This window comes from Mytilus trossulus, chromosome 14, assembly GCF_036588685.1.
Source record: "Mytilus trossulus isolate FHL-02 chromosome 14, PNRI_Mtr1.1.1.hap1, whole genome shotgun sequence".
Classification (NCBI taxonomy): domain Eukaryota; kingdom Metazoa; phylum Mollusca; class Bivalvia; order Mytilida; family Mytilidae; genus Mytilus; species Mytilus trossulus.
The window spans coordinates 39,949,773-39,977,161 of record NC_086386.1 but is presented as its reverse complement, the minus strand read 5'-3'; the positions used below and the strand labels follow the sequence as shown (position 1 = coordinate 39,977,161).

Sequence of the window (27,389 nt, the reverse complement as noted above, 5' to 3'; positions counted from 1 at the left end):
ACGTTCTTATGCAACCTTTAACAATGAGTATTCCTTTGAACTATAAAATTCGTTGTTCACGTTTTCCCACAAAATCAGCCATGCATCCTTACAAATACAAATGAATCAACAGAAGATAGTTATCTGAAATGTTGAGATTAAAGAAAAATATAATACCTGTCAAAGCACACTAACAACTAAAAGTCATGTATTTTTAAAACAGATAATGTTGATGTATTGTACTTATACTAGCATATCTTATCTTACTTTCAGGCGCAGACGGACAAAACGGAGCCAATGGTATGCATTCTTAAAAATACACATATAACTTTCATGTGGTTAAACAAATCACTTGCAATTATATTTTAACATTGTTTTTATTACAAACATTTTTTAACGTTGCTTACAAATCATTTTTTTGATTTCTTTGATAACGTTTTGGACTTTTTGTTCAATTTTCAAGCCACATACAAACTTTTGTAAATTGAAGTCTTGTTTTATTTTTGTGGATTTTTAATTTCTTGAGTTTGCCAACTTTTGTATACCAGGTTGACAAATGTGAATTTCTTTGACCAATAAAATCCGTTGTCCACACCTTCCCACGCAATCAGCAATACCATTCCTACGAATACAAAGGAATAAAAAGAAGATAGTTATCTGAAATTTTGAGAGAAAAGAACAATATGATACCAGTCTAACCATAATAACAAATAAAAAGATATTTTTTTTATATTATTGAACTTATGCTATCCTATTTTCTCTAACTTTTAGGATCAAACGGAGCCGATGGTATGTATCAACTTTCGTCTTTATGCCAACTGCACCCTGTTTGCACAGTATCCGTTATGCTTGCAAATACACATTTAAGTTTAATGAGATTAAACAAAATACTTGCAATTATATGTAAACATTCTAATCATTACAAACCCTTTGAATAATTGCTGACAAATCATCCGTTTAATTCCATATTTTGATAGCTGTTTACGTATTTGCATATCGCATATAAATGTTTTTATAGAAATATAAAGTAGACGACGAACTTGGTACACATTAAAACACTTTAACTCATACCAATGTCGGGTTCTTGAAAATAAAATTTCTTTTAAAAGTACAATAATGATGACCTTTAATTATCTCTGACTTTCAGGAACACCAGGACCTCAAGGACCCAAAGGAGAAACTGGTATGTATCAACGTGTAAATAAAATGCATTCTGGTTACAATTTATCGTATTTGCTCACAAGACACAAATAATAAATATCAAAAGAAATACGTTTCATCAAAATTTTAATCAAACTATTCATTTACTTTTTAAAAAAAAAGAATTTATCCATTAAAAGTGATAGTTTGAACAAATCCCCTAATAGCACTGTAGTTTGTCTGTTGAATTTGCAAACAACGCACACTGCGTATTCGTCTGATTTTAAAGGGTACACTCTTTTGATAATAGAAGTCTTATTGTATGTTAGTGGATATTTAATTTCGTGGTTTTACCAACGTTCTTATGCAACCTTTAACAATGAGTATTCCTTTGAACTATAAAATTCGTTGTTCACGTTTTCCCACAAAATCAGCCATGCATCCTTACAAATACAAATGAATCAACAGAAGATAGTTATCTGAAATGTTGAGATTAAAGAAAAATATAATACCTGTCAAAGCACACTAACAACTAAAAGTCATGTATTTTTAAAACAGATAATGTTGATGTATTGTACTTATACTAGCATATCTTATCTTACTTTCAGGCGCAGACGGACAAAACGGAGCCAATGGTATGCATTCTTAAAAATACACATATAACTTTCATGTGGTTAAACAAATCACTTGCAATTATATTTAACATTGTTTTTATTACAAACATTTTTTAACGTTGCTTACAAATCATTTTTTTGATTTCTTTGATAACGTTTTGGACTTTTTGTTCAATTTTCAAGCCACATACAAACTTTTGTAAATTGAAGTCTTATTTTATTTTTGTGGATTTTTAATTTCTTGAGTTTGCCAACTTTTGTATACCAGGTTGACAAATGTGAATTTCTTTGACCAATAAAATCCGTTGTCCACACCTTCCCACGCAATCAGCAATACCATTCCTACGAATACAAAGGAATAAAAAGAAGATAGTTATCTGAAATTTTGAGAGAAAAGAACAATATGATACCAGTCTAACCATAATAACAAATAAAAAGATATTTTTTTTATATTATTGAACTTATGCTATCCTATTTTCTCTAACTTTTAGGATCAAACGGAGCCGATGGTATGTATCAACTTTCGTCTTTATGCCAACTGCACCCTGTTTGCACAGTATCCGTTATGCTTGCAAATACACATTTAAGTTTAATGAGATTAAACAAAATACTTGCAATTATATGTAAACATTCTAATCATTACAAACCCTTTGAATAATTGCTGACAAATCATCCGTTTAATTCCATATTTTGATAGCTGTTTACGTATTTGCATATCGCATATAAATGTTTTTATAGAAATATAAAGTAAACGACGAACTTGGTACACATTAAAACACTTTAACTCATACCAATGTCGGGTTCTTGAAAATAAAATTTCTTTTAAAAGTACAATAATGATGACCTTTAATTATCTCTGACTTTCAGGAACACCAGGACCTCAAGGACCCAAAGGAGAAACTGGTATGTATCAACGTGTAAATAAAATGCATTCTGGTTACAATTTATCGTATTTGCTCACAAGACACAAATAATAAATATCAAAAGAAATACGTTTCATCAAAATTGTAATCAAACTATTCATTTACTTTAAAAAAAAAAAAAAAAAAAATTATCCATTAAAAGTGATAGTTTGAACAAATCCCCTAATAGCACTGTAGTTTGTCTGTTGAATTTGCAAACAACGCACACTGCGTATTCGTCTGATTTTAAAGGGTACACTCTTTTGATAATAGAAGTCTTATTGTATGTTAGTGGATATTTAATTTCGTGGTTTTACCAACGTTCTTATGCAACCTTTAACAATGAGTATTCCTTTGAACTATAAAATTCGTTGTTCACGTTTTCCCACAAAATCAGCCATGCATCCTTACAAATACAAATGAATCAACAGAAGATATTTATCTGAAATGTTGAGATTAAAGAAAAATATAATACCTGTCAAAGCACACTAACAACTAAAAGTCATGTATTTTTAAAACAGATAACGTTGATGTATTGTACTTATACTAGCATATCTTATCTTACTTTCAGGCGCAGACGGACAAAACGGAGCCAATGGTATGCATTCTTAAAAATACACATATAACTTTCATGTGGTTAAACAAATCACTTGCAATTATATTTTAACATTGTTTTTATTACAAACATTTTTTAACGTTGCTTACAAATCATTTTTTTTTATTTCTTTGATAACGTTTTGGACTTTTTGTTCAATTTTCAAGCCACATACAAACTTTTGTAAATTGAAGTCTTATTTTATTTTTGTGGATTTTTAATTTCTTGAGTTTGCCAACTTTTGTATACCAGGTTGAAAAATGTGAATTTCTTTGACCAATAAAATCCGTTGTCCACACCTTCCCACGCAATCAGCAATACCATTCCTACGAATACAAAGGAATAAAAAGAAGATAGTTATCTGAAATTTTGAGAGAAAAGAACAATATGATACCAGTCTAACCATAATAACAAATAAAAAGATATTTTTTTTATATTATTGAACTTATGCTATCCTATTTTCTCTAACTTTTAGGATCAAACGGAGCCGATGGTATGTATCAACTTTCGTGTTTATGCCAACTGCACCCTGTTTGCACAGTATCCGTTATGCTTGCAAATACACATTTAAGTTTAATGAGATTAAACAAAATACTTGCAATTATATGTAAACATTCTAATCATTACAAACCCTTGAATAATTGCTGACACATCATCCGTTTAATTCCATATTTGGATAGCTGTTTACGTATTTGCATATCGCATATAAATGTTTTTATAGAAATATAAAGTAAACGACGAACTTGGTACACATTAAAACACTTTAACTCATACCAATGTCGGGTTCTTGAAAATAAAATTTCTTTTAAAAGTACAATAATGATGACCTTTAATTATCTCTGACTTTCAGGAACACCAGGACCTCAAGGACCCAAAGGAGAAACTGGTATGTATCAACGTGTAAATAAAATGCATTCTGGTTACAATTTATCGTATTTGCTCACAAGACACAAATAATAAATATCAAAAGAAATACGTTTCATCAAAATTGTAATCAAACTATTCATTTACTTTAAAAAAAAAATAAAAAAAAAATTATCCATTAAAAGTGATAGTTTGAACAAATCCCCTAATAGCACTGTAGTTTGTCTGTTGAATTTGCAAACAACGCACACTGCGTATTCGTCTGATTTTAAAGGGTACACTCTTTTGATAATAGAAGTCTTATTGTATGTTAGTGGATATTTAATTTCGTGGTTTTACCAACGTTCTTATGCAACCTTTAACAATGAGTATTCCTTTGAACTATAAAATTCGTTGTTCACGTTTTCCCACAAAATCAGCCATGCATCCTTACAAATACAAATGAATCAACAGAAGATATTTATCTGAAATGTTGAGATTAAAGAAAAATATAATACCTGTCAAAGCACACTAACAACTAAAAGTCATGTATTTTTAAAACAGATAACGTTGATGTATTGTACTTATACTAGCATATCTTATCTTACTTTCAGGCGCAGACGGACAAAACGGAGCCAATGGTATGCATTCTTAAAAATACACATATAACTTTCATGTGGTTAAACAAATCACTTGCAATTATATTTTAACATTGTTTTTATTACAAACATTTTTTAACGTTGCTTACAAATCATTTTTTTTTATTTCTTTGATAACGTTTTGGACTTTTTGTTCAATTTTCAAGCCACATACAAACTTTTGTAAATTGAAGTCTTATTTTATTTTTGTGGATTTTTAATTTCTTGAGTTTGCCAACTTTTGTATACCAGGTTGAAAAATGTGAATTTCTTTGACCAATAAAATCCGTTGTCCACACCTTCCCACGCAATCAGCAATACCATTCCTACGAATACAAAGGAATAAAAAGAAGATAGTTATCTGAAATTTTGAGAGAAAAGAACAATATGATACCAGTCTAACCATAATAACAAATAAAAAGATATTTTTTTTATATTATTGAACTTATGCTATCCTATTTTCTCTAACTTTTAGGATCAAACGGAGCCGATGGTATGTATCAACTTTCGTGTTTATGCCAACTGCACCCTGTTTGCACAGTATCCGTTATGCTTGCAAATACACATTTAAGTTTAATGAGATTAAACAAAATACTTGCAATTATATGTAAACATTCTAATCATTACAAACCCTTGAATAATTGCTGACAAATCATCCGTTTAATTCCATATTTGGATAGCTGTTTACGTATTTGCATATCGCATATAAATGTTTTTATAGAAATATAAAGTAAACGACGAACTTGGTACACATTAAAACACTTTAACTCATACCAATGTCGGGTTCTTGAAAATAAAATTTCTTTTAAAAGTACAATAATGATGACCTTTAATTATCTCTGACTTTCAGGAACACCAGGACCTCAAGGACCCAAAGGAGAAACTGGTATGTATCAACGTGTAAATAAAATGCATTCTGGTTACAATTTATCGTATTTGCTCACAAGACACAAATAATAAATATCAAAAGAAATACGTTTCATCAAAATTGTAATCAAACTATTCATTTACTTTCAAAAAAAAAAAAAAAATTTATCCATTAAAAGTGATAGTTTGAACAAATCCCCTAATAGCACTGTAGTTTGTCTGTTGAATTTGCAAACAACGCACACTGCGTATTCGTCTGATTTTAAAGGGTACACTCTTTTGATAATAGAAGTCTTATTGTATGTTAGTGGATATTTAATTTCGTGGTTTTACCAACGTTCTTATGCAACCTTTAACAATGAGTATTCCTTTGAACTATAAAATTCGTTGTTCACGTTTTCCCACAAAATCAGCCATGCATCCTTACAAATACAAATGAATCAACAGAAGATATTTATCTGAAATGTTGAGATTAAAGAAAAATATAATACCTGTCAAAGCACACTAACAACTAAAAGTCATGTATTTTTAAAACAGATAACGTTGATGTATTGTACTTATACTAGCATATCTTATCTTACTTTCAGGCGCAGACGGACAAAACGGAGCCAATGGTATGCATTCTTAAAAATACACATATAACTTTCATGTGGTTAAACAAATCACTTGCAATTATATTTTAACATTGTTTTTATTACAAACATTTTTTAACGTTGCTTACAAATCATTTTTTTTTATTTCTTTGATAACGTTTTGGACTTTTTGTTCAATTTTCAAGCCACATACAAACTTTTGTAAATTGAAGTCTTATTTTATTTTTGTGGATTTTTAATTTCTTGAGTTTGCCAACTTTTGTATACCAGGTTGAAAAATGTGAATTTCTTTGACCAATAAAATCCGTTGTCCACACCTTCCCACGCAATCAGCAATACCATTCCTACGAATACAAAGGAATAAAAAGAAGATAGTTATCTGAAATTTTGAGAGAAAAGAACAATATGATACCAGTCTAACCATAATAACAAATAAAAAGATATTTTTTTTATATTATTGAACTTATGCTATCCTATTTTCTCTAACTTTTAGGATCAAACGGAGCCGATGGTATGTATCAACTTTCGTGTTTATGCCAACTGCACCCTGTTTGCACAGTATCCGTTATGCTTGCAAATACACATTTAAGTTTAATGAGATTAAACAAAATACTTGCAATTATATGTAAACATTCTAATCATTACAAACCCTTGAATAATTGCTGACAAATCATCCGTTTAATTCCATATTTGGATAGCTGTTTACGTATTTGCATATCGCATATAAATGTTTTTATAGAAATATAAAGTAAACGACGAACTTGGTACACATTAAAACACTTTAACTCATACCAATGTCGGGTTCTTGAAAATAAAATTTCTTTTAAAAGTACAATAATGATGACCTTTAATTATCTCTGACTTTCAGGAACACCAGGACCTCAAGGACCCAAAGGAGAAACTGGTATGTATCAACGTGTAAATAAAATGCATTCTGGTTACAATTTATCGTATTTGCTCACAAGACACAAATAATAAATATCAAAAGAAATACGTTTCATCAAAATTGTAATCAAACTATTCATTTACTTTAAAAAAAAAAAAAAAAATGTATCCATTAAAAGTGATAGTTTGAACAAATCCCCTAATAGCACTGTAGTTTGTCTGTTGAATTTGCAAACAACGCACACTGCGTATTCGTCTGATTTTAAAGGGTACACTCTTTTGATAATAGAAGTCTTATTGTATGTTAGTGGATATTTAATTTCGTGGTTTTACCAACGTTCTTATGCAACCTTTAACAATGAGTATTCCTTTGAACTATAAAATTCGTTGTTCACGTTTTCCCACAAAATCAGCCATGCATCCTTACAAATACAAATGAATCAACAGAAGATATTTATCTGAAATGTTGAGATTAAAGAAAAATATAATACCTGTCAAAGCACACTAACAACTAAAAGTCATGTATTTTTAAAACAGATAACGTTGATGTATTGTACTTATACTAGCATATCTTATCTTACTTTCAGGCGCAGACGGACAAAACGGAGCCAATGGTATGCATTCTTAAAAATACACATATAACTTTCATGTGGTTAAACAAATCACTTGCAATTATATTTTAACATTGTTTTTATTACAAACATTTTTTAACGTTGCTTACAAATCATTTTTTTGATTTCTTTGATAACGTTTTGGACTTTTTGTTCAATTTTCAAGCCACATACAAACTTTTGTAAATTGAAGTCTTATTTTATTTTTGTGGATTTTTAATTTCTTGAGTTTGCCAACTTTTGTATACCAGGTTGAAAAATGTGAATTTCTTTGACCAATAAAATCCGTTGTCCACACCTTCCCACGCAATCAGCAATACCATTCCTACGAATACAAAGGAATAAAAAGAAGATAGTTATCTGAAATTTTGAGAGAAAAGAACAATATGATACCAGTCTAACCATAATAACAAATAAAAAGATATTTTTTTTATATTATTGAACTTATGCTATCCTATTTTCTCTAACTTTTAGGATCAAACGGAGCCGATGATATGTATCAACTTTCGTGTTTATGCCAACTGCACCCTGTTTGCACAGTATCCGTTATGCTTGCAAATACACATTTAAGTTTAATGAGATTAAACAAAATACTTGCAATTATATGTAAACATTCTAATCATTACAAACCCTTGAATAATTGCTGACAAATCATCCGTTTAATTCCATATTTGGATAGCTGTTTACGTATTTGCATATCGCATATAAATGTTTTTATAGAAATATAAAGTAAACGACGAACTTGGTACACATTAAAACACTTTAACTCATACCAATGTCGGGTTCTTGAAAATAAAATTTCTTTTAAAAGTACAATAATGATGACCTTTAATTATCTCTGACTTTCAGGAACACCAGGACCTCAAGGACCCAAAGGAGAAACTGGTATGTATCAACGTGTAAATAAAATGCATTCTGGTTACAATTTATCGTATTTGCTCACAAGACACAAATAATAAATATCAAAAGAAATACGTTTCATCAAAATTTTAATCAAACTATTCATTTACTTTAAAAAAAAAAAAGGAATTTATCCATTAAAAGTGATAGTTTGAACAAATCCCCTAATAGCACTGTAGTTTGTCTGTTGAATTTGCAAACAACGCACACTGCGTATTCGTCTGATTTTAAAGGGTACACTCTTTTGATAATAGAAGTCTTATTGTATGTTAGTGGATATTTAATTTCGTGGTTTTACCAACGTTCTTATGCAACCTTTAACAATGAGTATTTCTTTGAACTATAAAATTCGTTGTTCACGTTTTCCCACAAAATCAGCCATGCATCCTTACAAATACAAATGAATCAACAGAAGATAGTTATCTGAAATGTTGAGATTAAAGAAAAATATAATACCTGTCAAAGCACACTAACAACTAAAAGTCATGTATTTTTAAAACAGATAATGTTGATGTATTGTACTTATACTAGCATATCTTATCTTACTTTCAGGCGCAGACGGACAAAACGGAGCCAATGGTATGCATTCTTAAAAATACACATATAACTTTTATGTGGTTAAACAAATCACTTGCAATTATATTTTAACATTGTTTTTATTACAAACATTTTTTAACGTTGCTTACAAATCATTTTTTTGATTTCTTTGATAACGTTTTGGACTTTTTGTTCAATTTTCAAGCCACATACAAACTTTTGTAAATTGAAGTCTTATTTTATTTTTGTGGATTTTTAATTTCTTGAGTTTGCCAACTTTTGTATACCAGGTTGACAAATGTGAATTTCTTTGACCAATAAAATCCGTTGTCCACACCTTCCCACGCAATCAGCAATACCATTCCTACGAATACAAAGGAATAAAAAGAAGATAGTTATCTGAAATTTTGAGAGAAAAGAACAATATGATACCAGTCTAACCATAATAACAAACAAAAAAGATATTTTTTTATATTATTGAACTTATGCTATCCTATTTTCTCTAACTTTTAGGATCAAACGGAGCCGATGGTATGTATCAACTTTCGTGTTTATGCCAACTGCACCCTGTTTGCACAGTATCCGTTATGCTTGCAAATACACATTTAAGTTTAATGAGATTAAACAAAATACTTGCAATTATATGTAAACATTCTAATCATTACAAACCCTTTGAATAATTGCTGACAAATCATCCGTTTAATTCCATATTTGGATAGCTGTTTACGTATTTGCATATCGCATATAAATGTTTTTATAGAAATATAAAGTAAACGACGAACTTGGTACACATTAAAACACTTTAACTCATACCAATGTCGGGTTCTTGAAAATAAAATTTCTTTTAAAAGTACAATAATGATGACCTTTAATTATCTCTGACTTTCAGGAACACCAGGACCTCAAGGACCCAAAGGAGAAACTGGTATGTATCAACGTGTAAATAAAATGCATTCTGGTTACAATTTATCGTATTTGCTCACAAGACACAAATAATAAATATCAAATGAAATACGTTTCATCAAAATTTTAATCAAACTATTCATTTACTTTTAAAAAAAAAAGAATTTATCCCTTAAAAGTGATAGTTTGAACAAATCCCCTAATAGCACTGTAGTTTGTCTGTTGAATTTGCAAACAACGCACACTGCGTATTCGTCTGATTTTAAAGGGTACACTCTTTTGATAATAGAAGTCTTATTGTATGTTAGTGGATATTTAATTTCGTGGTTTTACCAACGTTCTTATGCAACCTTTAACAATGAGTATTCCTTTGAACTATAAAATTCGTTGTTCACGTTTTCCCACAAAATCAGCCATGCATCCTTACAAATACAAATGAATCAACAGAAGATAGTTATCTGAAATGTTGAGATTAAAGAAAAATATAATACCTGTCAAAGCACACTAACAACTAAAAGTCATGTATTTTTAAAACAGATAATGTTGATGTATTGTACTTATACTAGCATATCTTATCTTACTTTCAGGCGCAGACGGACAAAACGGAGCCAATGGTATGCATTCTTAAAAATACACATATAACTTTCATGTGGTTAAACAAATCACTTGCAATTATATTTTAACATTGTTTTTATTACAAACATTTTTTAACGTTGCTTACAAATCATTTTTTTGATTTCTTTGATAACGTTTTGGCCTTTTTGTTCAATTTTCAAGCCACATACAAACTTTTGTAAATTGAAGTCTTATTTTATTTTTGTGGATTTTTAATTTCTTGAGTTTGCCAACTTTTGTATACCAGGTTGACAAATGTGAATTTCTTTGACCAATAAAATCCGTTGTCCACACCTTCCCACGCAATCAGCAATACCATTCCTACGAATACAAAGGAATAAAAAGAAGATAGTTATCTGAAATTTTGAGAGAAAAGAACAATATGATACCAGTCTAACCATAATAACAAATAAAAAGATATTTTTTTTTATATTATTGAACTTATGCTATCCTATTTTCTCTAACTTTTAGGATCAAACGGAGCCGATGGTATGTATCAACTTTCGTGTTTATGCCAACTGCACCCTGTTTGCACAGTATCCGTTATGCTTGCAAATACACATTTAAGTTTAATGAGATTAAACAAAATACTTGCAATTATATGTAAACATTCTAATCATTACAAACCCTTTGAATAATTGCTGACAAATCATCCGTTTAATTCCATATTTGGATAGCTGTTTACGTATTTGCATATCGCATATAAATGTTTTTATAGAAATATAAAGTAAACGACGAACTTGGTACACATTAAAACACTTTAACTCATACCAATGTCGGGTTCTTGAAAATAAAATTTCTTTTAAAAGTACAATAATGATGACCTTTAATTATCTCTGACTTTCAGGAACACCAGGACCTCAAGGACCCAAAGGAGAAACTGGTATGTATCAACGTGTAAATAAAATGCATTCTGGTTACAATTTATCGTATTTGCTCACAAGACACAAATAATAAATATCAAAAGAAATACGTTTCATCAAAATTGTAATCAAACTATTCATTTACTTTAAAAAAAAAAAAAAAAATGTATCCATTAAAAGTGATAGTTTGAACAAATCCCCTAATAGCACTGTAGTTTGTCTGTTGAATTTGCAAACAACGCACACTGCGTATTCGTCTGATTTTAAAGGGTACACTCTTTTGATAATAGAAGTCTTATTGTATGTTAGTGGATATTTAATTTCGTGGTTTTACCAACGTTCTTATGCAACCTTTAACAATGAGTATTCCTTTGAACTATAAAATTCGTTGTTCACGTTTTCCCACAAAATCAGCCATGCATCCTTACAAATACAAATGAATCAACAGAAGATATTTATCTGAAATGTTGAGATTAAAGAAAAATATAATACCTGTCAAAGCACACTAACAACTAAAAGTCATGTATTTTTAAAACAGATAACGTTGATGTATTGTACTTATACTAGCATATCTTATCTTACTTTCAGGCGCAGACGGACAAAACGGAGCCAATGGTATGCATTCTTAAAAATACACATATAACTTTCATGTGGTTAAACAAATCACTTGCAATTATATTTTAACATTGTTTTTATTACAAACATTTTTTAACGTTGCTTACAAATCATTTTTTTGATTTCTTTGATAACGTTTTGGACTTTTTGTTCAATTTTCAAGCCACATACAAACTTTTGTAAATTGAAGTCTTATTTTATTTTTGTGGATTTTTAATTTCTTGAGTTTGCCAACTTTTGTATACCAGGTTGAAAAATGTGAATTTCTTTGACCAATAAAATCCGTTGTCCACACCTTCCCACGCAATCAGCAATACCATTCCTACGAATACAAAGGAATAAAAAGAAGATAGTTATCTGAAATTTTGAGAGAAAAGAACAATATGATACCAGTCTAACCATAATAACAAATAAAAAGATATTTTTTTTATATTATTGAACTTATGCTATCCTATTTTCTCTAACTTTTAGGATCAAACGGAGCCGATGATATGTATCAACTTTCGTGTTTATGCCAACTGCACCCTGTTTGCACAGTATCCGTTATGCTTGCAAATACACATTTAAGTTTAATGAGATTAAACAAAATACTTGCAATTATATGTAAACATTCTAATCATTACAAACCCTTGAATAATTGCTGACAAATCATCCGTTTAATTCCATATTTGGATAGCTGTTTACGTATTTGCATATCGCATATAAATGTTTTTATAGAAATATAAAGTAAACGACGAACTTGGTACACATTAAAACACTTTAACTCATACCAATGTCGGGTTCTTGAAAATAAAATTTCTTTTAAAAGTACAATAATGATGACCTTTAATTATCTCTGACTTTCAGGAACACCAGGACCTCAAGGACCCAAAGGAGAAACTGGTATGTATCAACGTGTAAATAAAATGCATTCTGGTTACAATTTATCGTATTTGCTCACAAGACACAAATAATAAATATCAAAAGAAATACGTTTCATCAAAATTTTAATCAAACTATTCATTTACTTTAAAAAAAAAAAGGAATTTATCCATTAAAAGTGATAGTTTGAACAAATCCCCTAATAGCACTGTAGTTTGTCTGTTGAATTTGCAAACAACGCACACTGCGTATTCGTCTGATTTTAAAGGGTACACTCTTTTGATAATAGAAGTCTTATTGTATGTTAGTGGATATTTAATTTCGTGGTTTTACCAACGTTCTTATGCAACCTTTAACAATGAGTATTCCTTTGAACTATAAAATTCGTTGTTCACGTTTTCCCACAAAATCAGCCATGCATCCTTACAAATACAAATGAATCAACAGAAGATAGTTATCTGAAATGTTGAGATTAAAGAAAAATATAATACCTGTCAAAGCACACTAACAACTAAAAGTCATGTATTTTTAAAACAGATAATGTTGATGTATTGTACTTATACTAGCATATCTTATCTTACTTTCAGGCGCAGACGGACAAAACGGAGCCAATGGTATGCATTCTTAAAAATACACATATAACTTTTATGTGGTTAAACAAATCACTTGCAATTATATTTTAACATTGTTTTTATTACAAACATTTTTTAACGTTGCTTACAAATCATTTTTTTGATTTCTTTGATAACGTTTTGGACTTTTTGTTCAATTTTCAAGCCACATACAAACTTTTGTAAATTGAAGTCTTATTTTATTTTTGTGGATTTTTAATTTCTTGAGTTTGCCAACTTTTGTATACCAGGTTGACAAATGTGAATTTCTTTGACCAATAAAATCCGTTGTCCACACCTTCCCACGCAATCAGCAATACCATTCCTACGAATACAAAGGAATAAAAAGAAGATAGTTATCTGAAATTTTGAGAGAAAAGAACAATATGATACCAGTCTAACCATAATAACAAAAAAAAAAGATATTTTTTTATATTATTGAACTTATGCTATCCTATTTTCTCTAACTTTTAGGATCAAACGGAGCCGATGGTATGTATCAACTTTCGTGTTTATGCCAACTGCACCCTGTTTGCACAGTATCCGTTATGCTTGCAAATACACATTTAAGTTTAATGAGATTAAACAAAATACTTGCAATTATATGTAAACATTCTAATCATTACAAACCCTTTGAATAATTGCTGACAAATCATCCGTTTAATTCCATATTTGGATAGCTGTTTACGTATTTGCATATCGCATATAAATGTTTTTATAGAAATATAAAGTAAACGACGAACTTGGTACACATTAAAACACTTTAACTCATACCAATGTCGGGTTCTTGAAAATAAAATTTCTTTTAAAAGTACAATAATGATGACCTTTAATTATCTCTGACTTTCAGGAACACCAGGACCTCAAGGACCCAAAGGAGAAACTGGTATGTATCAACGTGTAAATAAAATGCATTCTGGTTACAATTTATCGTATTTGCTCACAAGACACAAATAATAAATATCAAATGAAATACGTTTCATCAAAATTTTAATCAAACTATTCATTTACTTTTAAAAAAAAAAGAATTTATCCCTTAAAAGTGATAGTTTGAACAAATCCCCTAATAGCACTGTAGTTTGTCTGTTGAATTTGCAAACAACGCACACTGCGTATTCGTCTGATTTTAAAGGGTACACTCTTTTGATAATAGAAGTCTTATTGTATGTTAGTGGATATTTAATTTCGTGGTTTTACCAACGTTCTTATGCAACCTTTAACAATGAGTATTCCTTTGAACTATAAAATTCGTTGTTCACGTTTTCCCACAAAATCAGCCATGCATCCTTACAAATACAAATGAATCAACAGAAGATAGTTATCTGAAATGTTGAGATTAAAGAAAAATATAATACCTGTCAAAGCACACTAACAACTAAAAGTCATGTATTTTTAAAACAGATAATGTTGATGTATTGTACTTATACTAGCATATCTTATCTTACTTTCAGGCGCAGACGGACAAAACGGAGCCAATGGTATGCATTCTTAAAAATACACATATAACTTTCATGTGGTTAAACAAATCACTTGCAATTATATTTTAACATTGTTTTTATTACAAACATTTTTTAACGTTGCTTACAAATCATTTTTTTGATTTCTTTGATAACGTTTTGGCCTTTTTGTTCAATTTTCAAGCCACATACAAACTTTTGTAAATTGAAGTCTTATTTTATTTTTGTGGATTTTTAATTTCTTGAGTTTGCCAACTTTTGTATACCAGGTTGACAAATGTGAATTTCTTTGACCAATAAAATCCGTTGTCCACACCTTCCCACGCAATCAGCAATACCATTCCTACGAATACAAAGGAATAAAAAGAAGATAGTTATCTGAAATTTTGAGAGAAAAGAACAATATGATACCAGTCTAACCATAATAACAAATAAAAAGATATTTTTTTTATATTATTGAACTTATGCTATCCTATTTTCTCTAACTTTTAGGATCAAACGGAGCCGATGGTATGTATCAACTTTCGTGTTTATGCCAACTGCACCCTGTTTGCACAGTATCCGTTATGCTTGCAAATACACATTTAAGTTTAATGAGATTAAACAAAATACTTGCAATTATATGTAAACATTCTAATCATTACAAACCCTTTGAATAATTGCTGACAAATCATCCGTTTAATTCCATATTTGGATAGCTGTTTACGTATTTGCATATCGCATATAAATGTTTTTATAGAAATATAAAGTAAACGACGAACTTGGTACACATTAAAACACTTTAACTCATACCAATGTCGGGTTCTTGAAAATAAAATTTCTTTTAAAAGTACAATAATGATGACCTTTAATTGTCTCTGACTTTCAGGAACACCAGGACCTCAAGGACCCAAAGGAGAAACTGGTATGTATCAACGTGTAAATAAAATGCATTCTGGTTACAATTTATCGTATTTGCTCACAAGACACAAATAATAAATATCAAAAGAAATACGTTTCATCAAAATTGTAATCAAACTATTCATTTACTTTAAAAAAAAAAAAAAAAAATGTATCCATTAAAAGTGATAGTTTGAACAAATCCCCTAATAGCACTGTAGTTTGTCTGTTGAATTTGCAAACAACGCACACTGCGTATTCGTCTGATTTAAAGGGTACACTCTTTTGATAATAGAAGTCTTATTGTATGTTAGTGGATATTTAATTTCGTGGTTTTACCAACGTTCTTATGCAACCTTTAACAATGAGTATTCCTTTGAACTATAAAATTCGTTGTTCACGTTTTCCCACAAAATCAGCCATGCATCCTTACAAATACAAATGAATCAACAGAAGATATTTATCTGAAATGTTGAGATTAAAGAAAAATATAATACCTGTCAAAGCACACTAACAACTAAAAGTCATGTATTTTTAAAACAGATAACGTTGATGTATTGTACTTATACTAGCATATCTTATCTTACTTTCAGGCGCAGACGGACAAAACGGAGCCAATGGTATGCATTCTTAAAAATACACATATAACTTTCATGTGGTTAAACAAATCACTTGCAATTATATTTTAACATTGTTTTTATTACAAACATTTTTTAACGTTGCTTACAAATCATTTTTTTGATTTCTTTGATAACGTTTTGGACTTTTTGTTCAATTTTCAAGCCACATACAAACTTTTGTAAATTGAAGTCTTATTTTATTTTTGTGGATTTTTAATTTCTTGAGTTTGCCAACTTTTGTATACCAGGTTGAAAAATGTGAATTTCTTTGACCAATAAAATCCGTTGTCCACACCTTCCCACGCAATCAGCAATACCATTCCTACGAATACAAAGGAATAAAAAGAAGATAGTTATCTGAAATTTTGAGAGAAAAGAACAATATGATACCAGTCTAACCATAATAACAAATAAAAAGATATTTTTTTTATATTATTGAACTTATGCTATCCTATTTTCTCTAACTTTTAGGATCAAACGGAGCCGATGATATGTATCAACTTTCGTGTTTATGCCAACTGCACCCTGTTTGCACAGTATCCGTTATGCTTGCAAATACACATTTAAGTTTAATGAGATTAAACAAAATACTTGCAATTATATGTAAACATTCTAATCATTACAAACCCTTGAATAATTGCTGACAAATCATCCGTTTAATTCCATATTTGGATAGCTGTTTACGTATTTGCATATCGCATATAAATGTTTTTATAGAAATATAAAGTAAACGACGAACTTGGTACACATTAAAACACTTTAACTCATACCAATGTCGGGTTCTTGAAAATAAAATTTCTTTTAAAAGTACAATAATGATGACCTTTAATTATCTCTGACTTTCAGGAACACCAGGACCTCAAGGACCCAAAGGAGAAACTGGTATGTATCAACGTGTAAATAAAATGCATTCTGGTTACAATTTATCGTATTTGCTCACAAGACACAAATAATAAATATCAAAAGAAATACGTTTCATCAAAATTTTAATCAAACTATTCATTTACTTTAAAAAAAAAAAGGAATTTATCCATTAAAAGTGATAGTTTGAACAAATCCCCTAATAGCACTGTAGTTTGTCTGTTGAATTTGCAAACAACGCACACTGCGTATTCGTCTGATTTTAAAGGGTACACTCTTTTGATAATAGAAGTCTTATTGTATGTTAGTGGATATTTAATTTCGTGGTTTTACCAACGTTCTTATGCAACCTTTAACAATGAGTATTCCTTTGAACTATAAAATTCGTTGTTCACGTTTTCCCACAAAATCAGCCATGCATCCTTACAAATACAAATGAATCAACAGAAGATAGTTATCTGAAATGTTGAGATTAAAGAAAAATATAATACCTGTCAAAGCACACTAACAACTAAAAGTCATGTATTTTTAAAACAGATAATGTTGATGTATTGTACTTATACTAGCATATCTTATCTTACTTTCAGGCGCAGACGGACAAAACGGAGCCAATGGTATGCATTCTTAAAAATACACATATAACTTTTATGTGGTTAAACAAATCACTTGCAATTATATTTTAACATTGTTTTTATTACAAACATTTTTTAACGTTGCTTACAAATCATTTTTTTGATTTCTTTGATAACGTTTTGGACTTTTTGTTCAATTTTCAAGCCACATACAAACTTTTGTAAATTGAAGTCTTATTTTATTTTTGTGGATTTTTAATTTCTTGAGTTTGCCAACTTTTGTATACCAGGTTGACAAATGTGAATTTCTTTGACCAATAAAATCCGTTGTCCACACCTTCCCACGCAATCAGCAATACCATTCCTACGAATACAAAGGAATAAAAAGAAGATAGTTATCTGAAATTTTGAGAGAAAAGAACAATATGATACCAGTCTAACCATAATAACAAAAAAAAAAGATATTTTTTTATATTATTGAACTTATGCTATCCTATTTTCTCTAACTTTTAGGATCAAACGGAGCCGATGGTATGTATCAACTTTCGTGTTTATGCCAACTGCACCCTGTTTGCACAGTATCCGTTATGCTTGCAAATACACATTTAAGTTTAATGAGATTAAACAAAATACTTGCAATTATATGTAAACATTCTAATCATTACAAACCCTTTGAATAATTGCTGACAAATCATCCGTTTAATTCCATATTTGGATAGCTGTTTACGTATTTGCATATCGCATATAAATGTTTTTATAGAAATATAAAGTAAACGACGAACTTGGTACACATTAAAACACTTTAACTCATACCAATGTCGGGTTCTTGAAAATAAAATTTCTTTTAAAAGTACAATAATGATGACCTTTAATTATCTCTGACTTTCAGGAACACCAGGACCTCAAGGACCCAAAGGAGAAACTGGTATGTATCAACGTGTAAATAAAATGCATTCTGGTTACAATTTATCGTATTTGCTCACAAGACACAAATAATAAATATCAAATGAAATACGTTTCATCAAAATTTTAATCAAACTATTCATTTACTTTTAAAAAAAAAAGAATTTATCCCTTAAAAGTGATAGTTTGAACAAATCCCCTAATAGCACTGTAGTTTGTCTGTTGAATTTGCAAACAACGCACACTGCGTATTCGTCTGATTTTAAAGGGTACACTCTTTTGATAATAGAAGTCTTATTGTATGTTAGTGGATATTTAATTTCGTGGTTTTACCAACGTTCTTATGCAACCTTTAACAATGAGTATTCCTTTGAACTATAAAATTCGTTGTTCACGTTTTCCCACAAAATCAGCCATGCATCCTTACAAATACAAATGAATCAACAGAAGATAGTTATCTGAAATGTTGAGATTAAAGAAAAATATAATACCTGTCAAAGCACACTAACAACTAAAAGTCATGTATTTTTAAAACAGATAATGTTGATGTATTGTACTTATACTAGCATATCTTATCTTACTTTCAGGCGCAGACGGACAAAACGGAGCCAATGGTATGCATTCTTAAAAATACACATATAACTTTCATGTGGTTAAACAAATCACTTGCAATTATATTTTAACATTGTTTTTATTACAAACATTTTTTAACGTTGCTTACAAATCATTTTTTTGATTTCTTTGATAACGTTTTGGCCTTTTTGTTCAATTTTCAAGCCACATACAAACTTTTGTAAATTGAAGTCTTATTTTATTTTTGTGGATTTTTAATTTCTTGAGTTTGCCAACTTTTGTATACCAGGTTGACAAATGTGAATTTCTTTGACCAATAAAATCCGTTGTCCACACCTTCCCACGCAATCAGCAATACCATTCCTACGAATACAAAGGAATAAAAAGAAGATAGTTATCTGAAATTTTGAGAGAAAAGAACAATATGATACCAGTCTAACCATAATAACAAATAAAAAGATATTTTTTTTATATTATTGAACTTATGCTATCCTATTTTCTCTAACTTTTAGGATCAAACGGAGCCGATGGTATGTATCAACTTTCGTGTTTATGCCAACTGCACCCTGTTTGCACAGTATCCGTTATGCTTGCAAATACACATTTAAGTTTAATGAGATTAAACAAAATACTTGCAATTATATGTAAACATTCTAATCATTACAAACCCTTTGAATAATTGCTGACAAATCATCCGTTTAATTCCATATTTGGATAGCTGTTTACGTATTTGCATATCGCATATAAATGTTTTTATAGAAATATAAAGTAAACGACGAACTTGGTACACATTAAAACACTTTAACTCATACCAATGTCGGGTTCTTGAAAATAAAATTTCTTTTAAAAGTACAATAATGATGACCTTTAATTGTCTCTGACTTTCAGGAACACCAGGACCTCAAGGACCCAAAGGAGAAACTGGTATGTATCAACGTGTAAATAAAATGCATTCTGGTTACAATTTATCGTATTTGCTCACAAGACACAAATAATAAATATCAAAAGAAATACGTTTCATCAAAATTGTAATCAAACTATTCATTTACTTTAAAAAAAAAAAAAAAAAATGTATCCATTAAAAGTGATAGTTTGAACAAATCCCCTAATAGCACTGTAGTTTGTCTGTTGAATTTGCAAACAACGCACACTGCGTATTCGTCTGATTTAAAGGGTACACTCTTTTGATAATAGAAGTCTTATTGTATGTTAGTGGATATTTAATTTCGTGGTTTTACCAACGTTCTTATGCAACCTTTAACAATGAGTATTCCTTTGAACTATAAAATTCGTTGTTCACGTTTTCCCACAAAATCAGCCATGCATCCTTACAAATACAAATGAATCAACAGAAGATATTTATCTGAAATGTTGAGATTAAAGAAAAATATAATACCTGTCAAAGCACACTAACAACTAAAAGTCATGTATTTTTAAAACAGATAACGTTGATGTATTGTACTTATACTAGCATATCTTATCTTACTTTCAGGCGCAGACGGACAAAACGGAGCCAATGGTATGCATTCTTAAAAATACACATATAACTTTCATGTGGTTAAACAAATCACTTGCAATTATATTTTAACATTGTTTTTATTACAAACATTTTTTAACGTTGCTTACAAATCATTTTTTTGATTTCTTTGATAACGTTTTGGACTTTTTGTTCAATTTTCAAGCCACATACAAACTTTTGTAAATTGAAGTCTTATTTTATTTTTGTGGATTTTTAATTTCTTGAGTTTGCCAACTTTTGTATACCAGGTTGAAAAATGTGAATTTCTTTGACCAATAAAATCCGTTGTCCACACCTTCCCACGCAATCAGCAATACCATTCCTACGAATACAAAGGAATAAAAAGAAGATAGTTATCTGAAATTTTGAGAGAAAAGAACAATATGATACCAGTCTAACCATAATAACAAATAAAAAGATATTTTTTTTATATTATTGAACTTATGCTATCCTATTTTCTCTAACTTTTAGGATCAAACGGAGCCGATGATATGTATCAACTTTCGTGTTTATGCCAACTGCACCCTGTTTGCACAGTATCCGTTATGCTTGCAAATACACATTTAAGTTTAATGAGATTAAACAAAATACTTGCAATTATATGTAAACATTCTAATCATTACAAACCCTTGAATAATTGCTGACAAATCATCCGTTTAATTCCATATTTGGATAGCTGTTTACGTATTTGCATATCGCATATAAATGTTTTTATAGAAATATAAAGTAAACGACGAACTTGGTACACATTAAAACACTTTAACTCATACCAATGTCGGGTTCTTGAAAATAAAATTTCTTTTAAAAGTACAATAATGATGACCTTTAATTATCTCTGACTTTCAGGAACACCAGGACCTCAAGGACCCAAAGGAGAAACTGGTATGTATCAACGTGTAAATAAAATGCATTCTGGTTACAATTTATCGTATTTGCTCACAAGACACAAATAATAAATATCAAATGAAATACGTTTCATCAAAATTTTAATCAAACTATTCATTTACTTTTAAAAAAAAAAGAATTTATCCCTTAAAAGTGATAGTTTGAACAAATCCCCTAATAGCACTGTAGTTTGTCTGTTGAATTTGCAAACAACGCACACTGCGTATTCGTCTGATTTTAAAGGGTACACTCTTTTGATAATAGAAGTCTTATTGTATGTTAGTGGATATTTAATTTCGTGGTTTTACCAACGTTCTTATGCAACCTTTAACAATGAGTATTCCTTTGAACTATAAAATTCGTTGTTCACGTTTTCCCACAAAATCAGCCATGCATCCTTACAAATACAAATGAATCAACAGAAGATAGTTATCTGAAATGTTGAGATTAAAGAAAAATATAATACCTGTCAAAGCACACTAACAACTAAAAGTCATGTATTTTTAAAACAGATAATGTTGATGTATTGTACTTATACTAGCATATCTTATCTTACTTTCAGGCGCAGACGGACAAAACGGAGCCAATGGTATGCATTCTTAAAAATACACATATAACTTTCATGTGGTTAAACAAATCACTTGCAATTATATTTTAACATTGTTTTTATTACAAACATTTTTTAACGTTGCTTACAAATCATTTTTTTGATTTCTTTGATAACGTTTTGGCCTTTTTGTTCAATTTTCAAGCCACATACAAACTTTTGTAAATTGAAGTCTTATTTTATTTTTGTGGATTTTTAATTTCTTGAGTTTGCCAACTTTTGTATACCAGGTTGACAAATGTGAATTTCTTTGACCAATAAAATCCGTTGTCCACACCTTCCCACGCAATCAGCAATACCATTCCTACGAATACAAAGGAATAAAAAGAAGATAGTTATCTGAAATTTTGAGAGAAAAGAACAATATGATACCAGTCTAACCATAATAACAAATAAAAAGATATTTTTTTTATATTATTGAACTTATGCTATCCTATTTTCTCTAACTTTTAGGATCAAACGGAGCCGATGGTATGTATCAACTTTCGTGTTTATGCCAACTGCACCCTGTTTGCACAGTATCCGTTATGCTTGCAAATACACATTTAAGTTTAATGAGATTAAACAAAATACTTGCAATTATATGTAAACATTCTAATCATTACAAACCCTTTGAATAATTGCTGACAAATCATCCGTTTAATTCCATATTTGGATAGCTGTTTACGTATTTGCATATCGCATATAAATGTTTTTATAGAAATATAAAGTAAACGACGAACTTGGTACACATTAAAACACTTTAACTCATACCAATGTCGGGTTCTTGAAAATAAAATTTCTTTTAAAAGTACAATAATGATGACCTTTAATTGTCTCTGACTTTCAGGAACACCAGGACCTCAAGGACCCAAAGGAGAAACTGGTATGTATCAACGTGTAAATAAAATGCATTCTGGTTACAATTTATCGTATTTGCTCACAAGACACAAATAATAAATATCAAAAGAAATACGTTTCATCAAAATTGTAATCAAACTATTCATTTACTTTAAAAAAAAAAAAAAAAAATGTATCCATTAAAAGTGATAGTTTGAACAAATCCCCTAATAGCACTGTAGTTTGTCTGTTGAATTTGCAAACAACGCACACTGCGTATTCGTCTGATTTAAAGGGTACACTCTTTTGATAATAGAAGTCTTATTGTATGTTAGTGGATATTTAATTTCGTGGTTTTACCAACGTTCTTATGCAACCTTTAACAATGAGTATTCCTTTGAACTATAAAATTCGTTGTTCACGTTTTCCCACAAAATCAGCCATGCATCCTTACAAATACAAATGAATCAACAGAAGATATTTATCTGAAATGTTGAGATTAAAGAAAAATATAATACCTGTCAAAGCACACTAACAACTAAAAGTCATGTATTTTTAAAACAGATAACGTTGATGTATTGTACTTATACTAGCATATCTTATCTTACTTTCAGGCGCAGACGGACAAAACGGAGCCAATGGTATGCATTCTTAAAAATACACATATAACTTTCATGTGGTTAAACAAATCACTTGCAATTATATTTTAACATTGTTTTTATTACAAACATTTTTTAACGTTGCTTACAAATCATTTTTTTGATTTCTTTGATAACGTTTTGGACTTTTTGTTCAATTTTCAAGCCACATACAAACTTTTGTAAATTGAAGTCTTATTTTATTTTTGTGGATTTTTAATTTCTTGAGTTTGCCAACTTTTGTATACCAGGTTGAAAAATGTGAATTTCTTTGACCAATAAAATCCGTTGTCCACACCTTCCCACGCAATCAGCAATACCATTCCTACGAATACAAAGGAATAAAAAGAAGATAGTTATCTGAAATTTTGAGAGAAAAGAACAATATGATACCAGTCTAACCATAATAACAAATAAAAAGATATTTTTTTTATATTATTGAACTTATGCTATCCTATTTTCTCTAACTTTTAGGATCAAACGGAGCCGATGATATGTATCAACTTTCGTGTTTATGCCAACTGCACCCTGTTTGCACAGTATCCGTTATGCTTGCAAATACACATTTAAGTTTAATGAGATTAAACAAAATACTTGCAATTATATGTAAACATTCTAATCATTACAAACCCTTGAATAATTGCTGACAAATCATCCGTTTAATTCCATATTTGGATAGCTGTTTACGTATTTGCATATCGCATATAAATGTTTTTATAGAAATATAAAGTAAACGACGAACTTGGTACACATTAAAACACTTTAACTCATACCAATGTCGGGTTCTTGAAAATAAAATTTCTTTTAAAAGTACAATAATGATGACCTTTAATTATCTCTGACTTTCAGGAACACCAGGACCTCAAGGACCCAAAGGAGAAACTGGTATGTATCAACGTGTAAATAAAATGCATTCTGGTTACAATTTATCGTATTTGCTCACAAGACACAAATAATAAATATCAAAAGAAATACGTTTCATCAAAATTTTAATCAAACTATTCATTTACTTTAAAAAAAAAAAGGAATTTATCCATTAAAAGTGATAGTTTGAACAAATCCCCTAATAGCACTGTAGTTTGTCTGTTGAATTTGCAAACAACGCACACTGCGTATTCGTCTGATTTTAAAGGGTACACTCTTTTGATAATAGAAGTCTTATTGTATGTTAGTGGATATTTAATTTCGTGGTTTTACCAACGTTCTTATGCAACCTTTAACAATGAGTATTCCTTTGAACTATAAAATTCGTTGTTCACGTTTTCCCACAAAATCAGCCATGCATCCTTACAAATACAAATGAATCAACAGAAGATAGTTATCTGAAATGTTGAGATTAAAGAAAAATATAATACCTGTCAAAGCACACTAACAACTAAAAGTCATGTATTTTTAAAACAGCTAATGTTGATGTATTGTACTTATACTAGCATATCTTATCTTACTTTCAGGCGCAGACGGACAAAACGGAGCCAATGGTATGCATTCTTAAAAATACACATATAACTTTTATGTGGTTAAACAAATCACTTGCAATTATATTTTAACATTGTTTTTATTACAAACATTTTTTAACGTTGCTTACAAATCATTTTTTTGATTTCTTTGATAACGTTTTGGACTTTTTGTTCAATTTTCAAGCCACATACAAACTTTTGTAAATTGAAGTCTTATTTTATTTTTGTGGATTTTTAATTTCTTGAGTTTGCCAACTTTTGTATACCAGGTTGACAAATGTGAATTTCTTTGACCAATAAAATCCGTTGTCCACACCTTCCCACGCAATCAGCAATACCATTCCTACGAATACAAAGGAATAAAAAGAAGATAGTTATCTGAAATTTTGAGAGAAAAGAACAATATGATACCAGTCTAACCATAATAACAAAAAAAAAAGATATTTTTTTATATTATTGAACTTATGCTATCCTATTTTCTCTAACTTTTAGGATCAAACGGAGCCGATGGTATGTATCAACTTTCGTGTTTATGCCAACTGCACCCTGTTTGCACAGTATCCGTTATGCTTGCAAATACACATTTAAGTTTAATGAGATTAAACAAAATACTTGCAATTATATGTAAACATTCTAATCATTACAAACCCTTTGAATAATTGCTGACAAATCATCCGTTTAATTCCATATTTGGATAGCTGTTTACGTATTTGCATATCGCATATAAATGTTTTTATAGAAATATAAAGTAAACGACGAACTTGGTACACATTAAAACACTTTAACTCATACCAATGTCGGGTTCTTGAAAATAAAATTTCTTTTAAAAGTACAATAATGATGACCTTTAATTATCTCTGACTTTCAGGAACACCAGGACCTCAAGGACCCAAAGGAGAAACTGGTATGTATCAACGTGTAAATAAAATGCATTCTGGTTACAATTTATCGTATTTGCTCACAAGACACAAATAATAAATATCAAATGAAATACGTTTCATCAAAATTTTAATCAAACTATTCATTTACTTTTAAAAAAAAAAGAATTTATCCCTTAAAAGTGATAGTTTGAACAAATCCCCTAATAGCACTGTAGTTTGTCTGTTGAATTTGCAAACAACGCACACTGCGTATTCGTCTGATTTTAAAGGGTACACTCTTTTGATAATAGAAGTCTTATTGTATGTTAGTGGATATTTAATTTCGTGGTTTTACCAACGTTCTTATGCAACCTTTAACAATGAGTATTCCTTTGAACTATAAAATTCGTTGTTCACGTTTTCCCACAAAATCAGCCATGCATCCTTACAAATACAAATGAATCAACAGAAGATAGTTATCTGAAATGTTGAGATTAAAGAAAAATATAATACCTGTCAAAGCACACTAACAACTAAAAGTCATGTATTTTTAAAACAGATAATGTTGATGTATTGTACTTATACTAGCATATCTTATCTTACTTTCAGGCGCAGACGGACAAAACGGAGCCAATGGTATGCATTCTTAAAAATACACATATAACTTTCATGTGGTTAAACAAATCACTTGCAATTATATTTTAACATTGTTTTTATTACAAACATTTTTTAACGTTGCTTACAAATCATTTTTTTGATTTCTTTGATAACGTTTTGGCCTTTTTGTTCAATTTTCAAGCCACATACAAACTTTTGTAAATTGAAGTCTTATTTTATTTTTGTGGATTTTTAATTTCTTGAGTTTGCCAACTTTTGTATACCAGGTTGACAAATGTGAATTTCTTTGACCAATAAAATCCGTTGTCCACACCTTCCCACGCAATCAGCAATACCATTCCTACGAATACAAAGGAATAAAAAGAAGATAGTTATCTGAAATTTTGAGAGAAAAGAACAATATGATACCAGTCTAACCATAAAAACAAATAAAAAGATATTTTTTTTATATTATTGAACTTATGCTATCCTATTTTCTCTAACTTTTAGGATCAAACGGAGCCGATGGTATGTATCAACTTTCGTCTTTATGCCAACTGCACCCTGTTT

At 29.8% G+C, this 27,389-nt stretch overlaps 1 protein-coding gene across 1 annotated transcript in view; it reads left to right on the top strand.

Moving 5' to 3' along the window:
* LOC134697750 (collagen alpha-1(I) chain-like) overlaps positions 1 to 27,389 on the top strand; it is a 154,732-nt gene that overhangs the window by 88,880 nt on the left and 38,463 nt on the right. Inside the window, exons 57-63 of the mRNA XM_063560036.1 lie at positions 751 to 768; positions 2,225 to 2,242; positions 3,706 to 3,723; positions 5,187 to 5,204; positions 6,665 to 6,682; positions 25,855 to 25,872; positions 27,330 to 27,347. Coding sequence (XP_063416106.1) covers positions 751 to 768; positions 2,225 to 2,242; positions 3,706 to 3,723; positions 5,187 to 5,204; positions 6,665 to 6,682; positions 25,855 to 25,872; positions 27,330 to 27,347 — 126 coding nt within the window. The remainder of the gene's footprint in view (positions 1 to 750; positions 769 to 2,224; positions 2,243 to 3,705; positions 3,724 to 5,186; positions 5,205 to 6,664; positions 6,683 to 25,854; positions 25,873 to 27,329; positions 27,348 to 27,389) is intronic.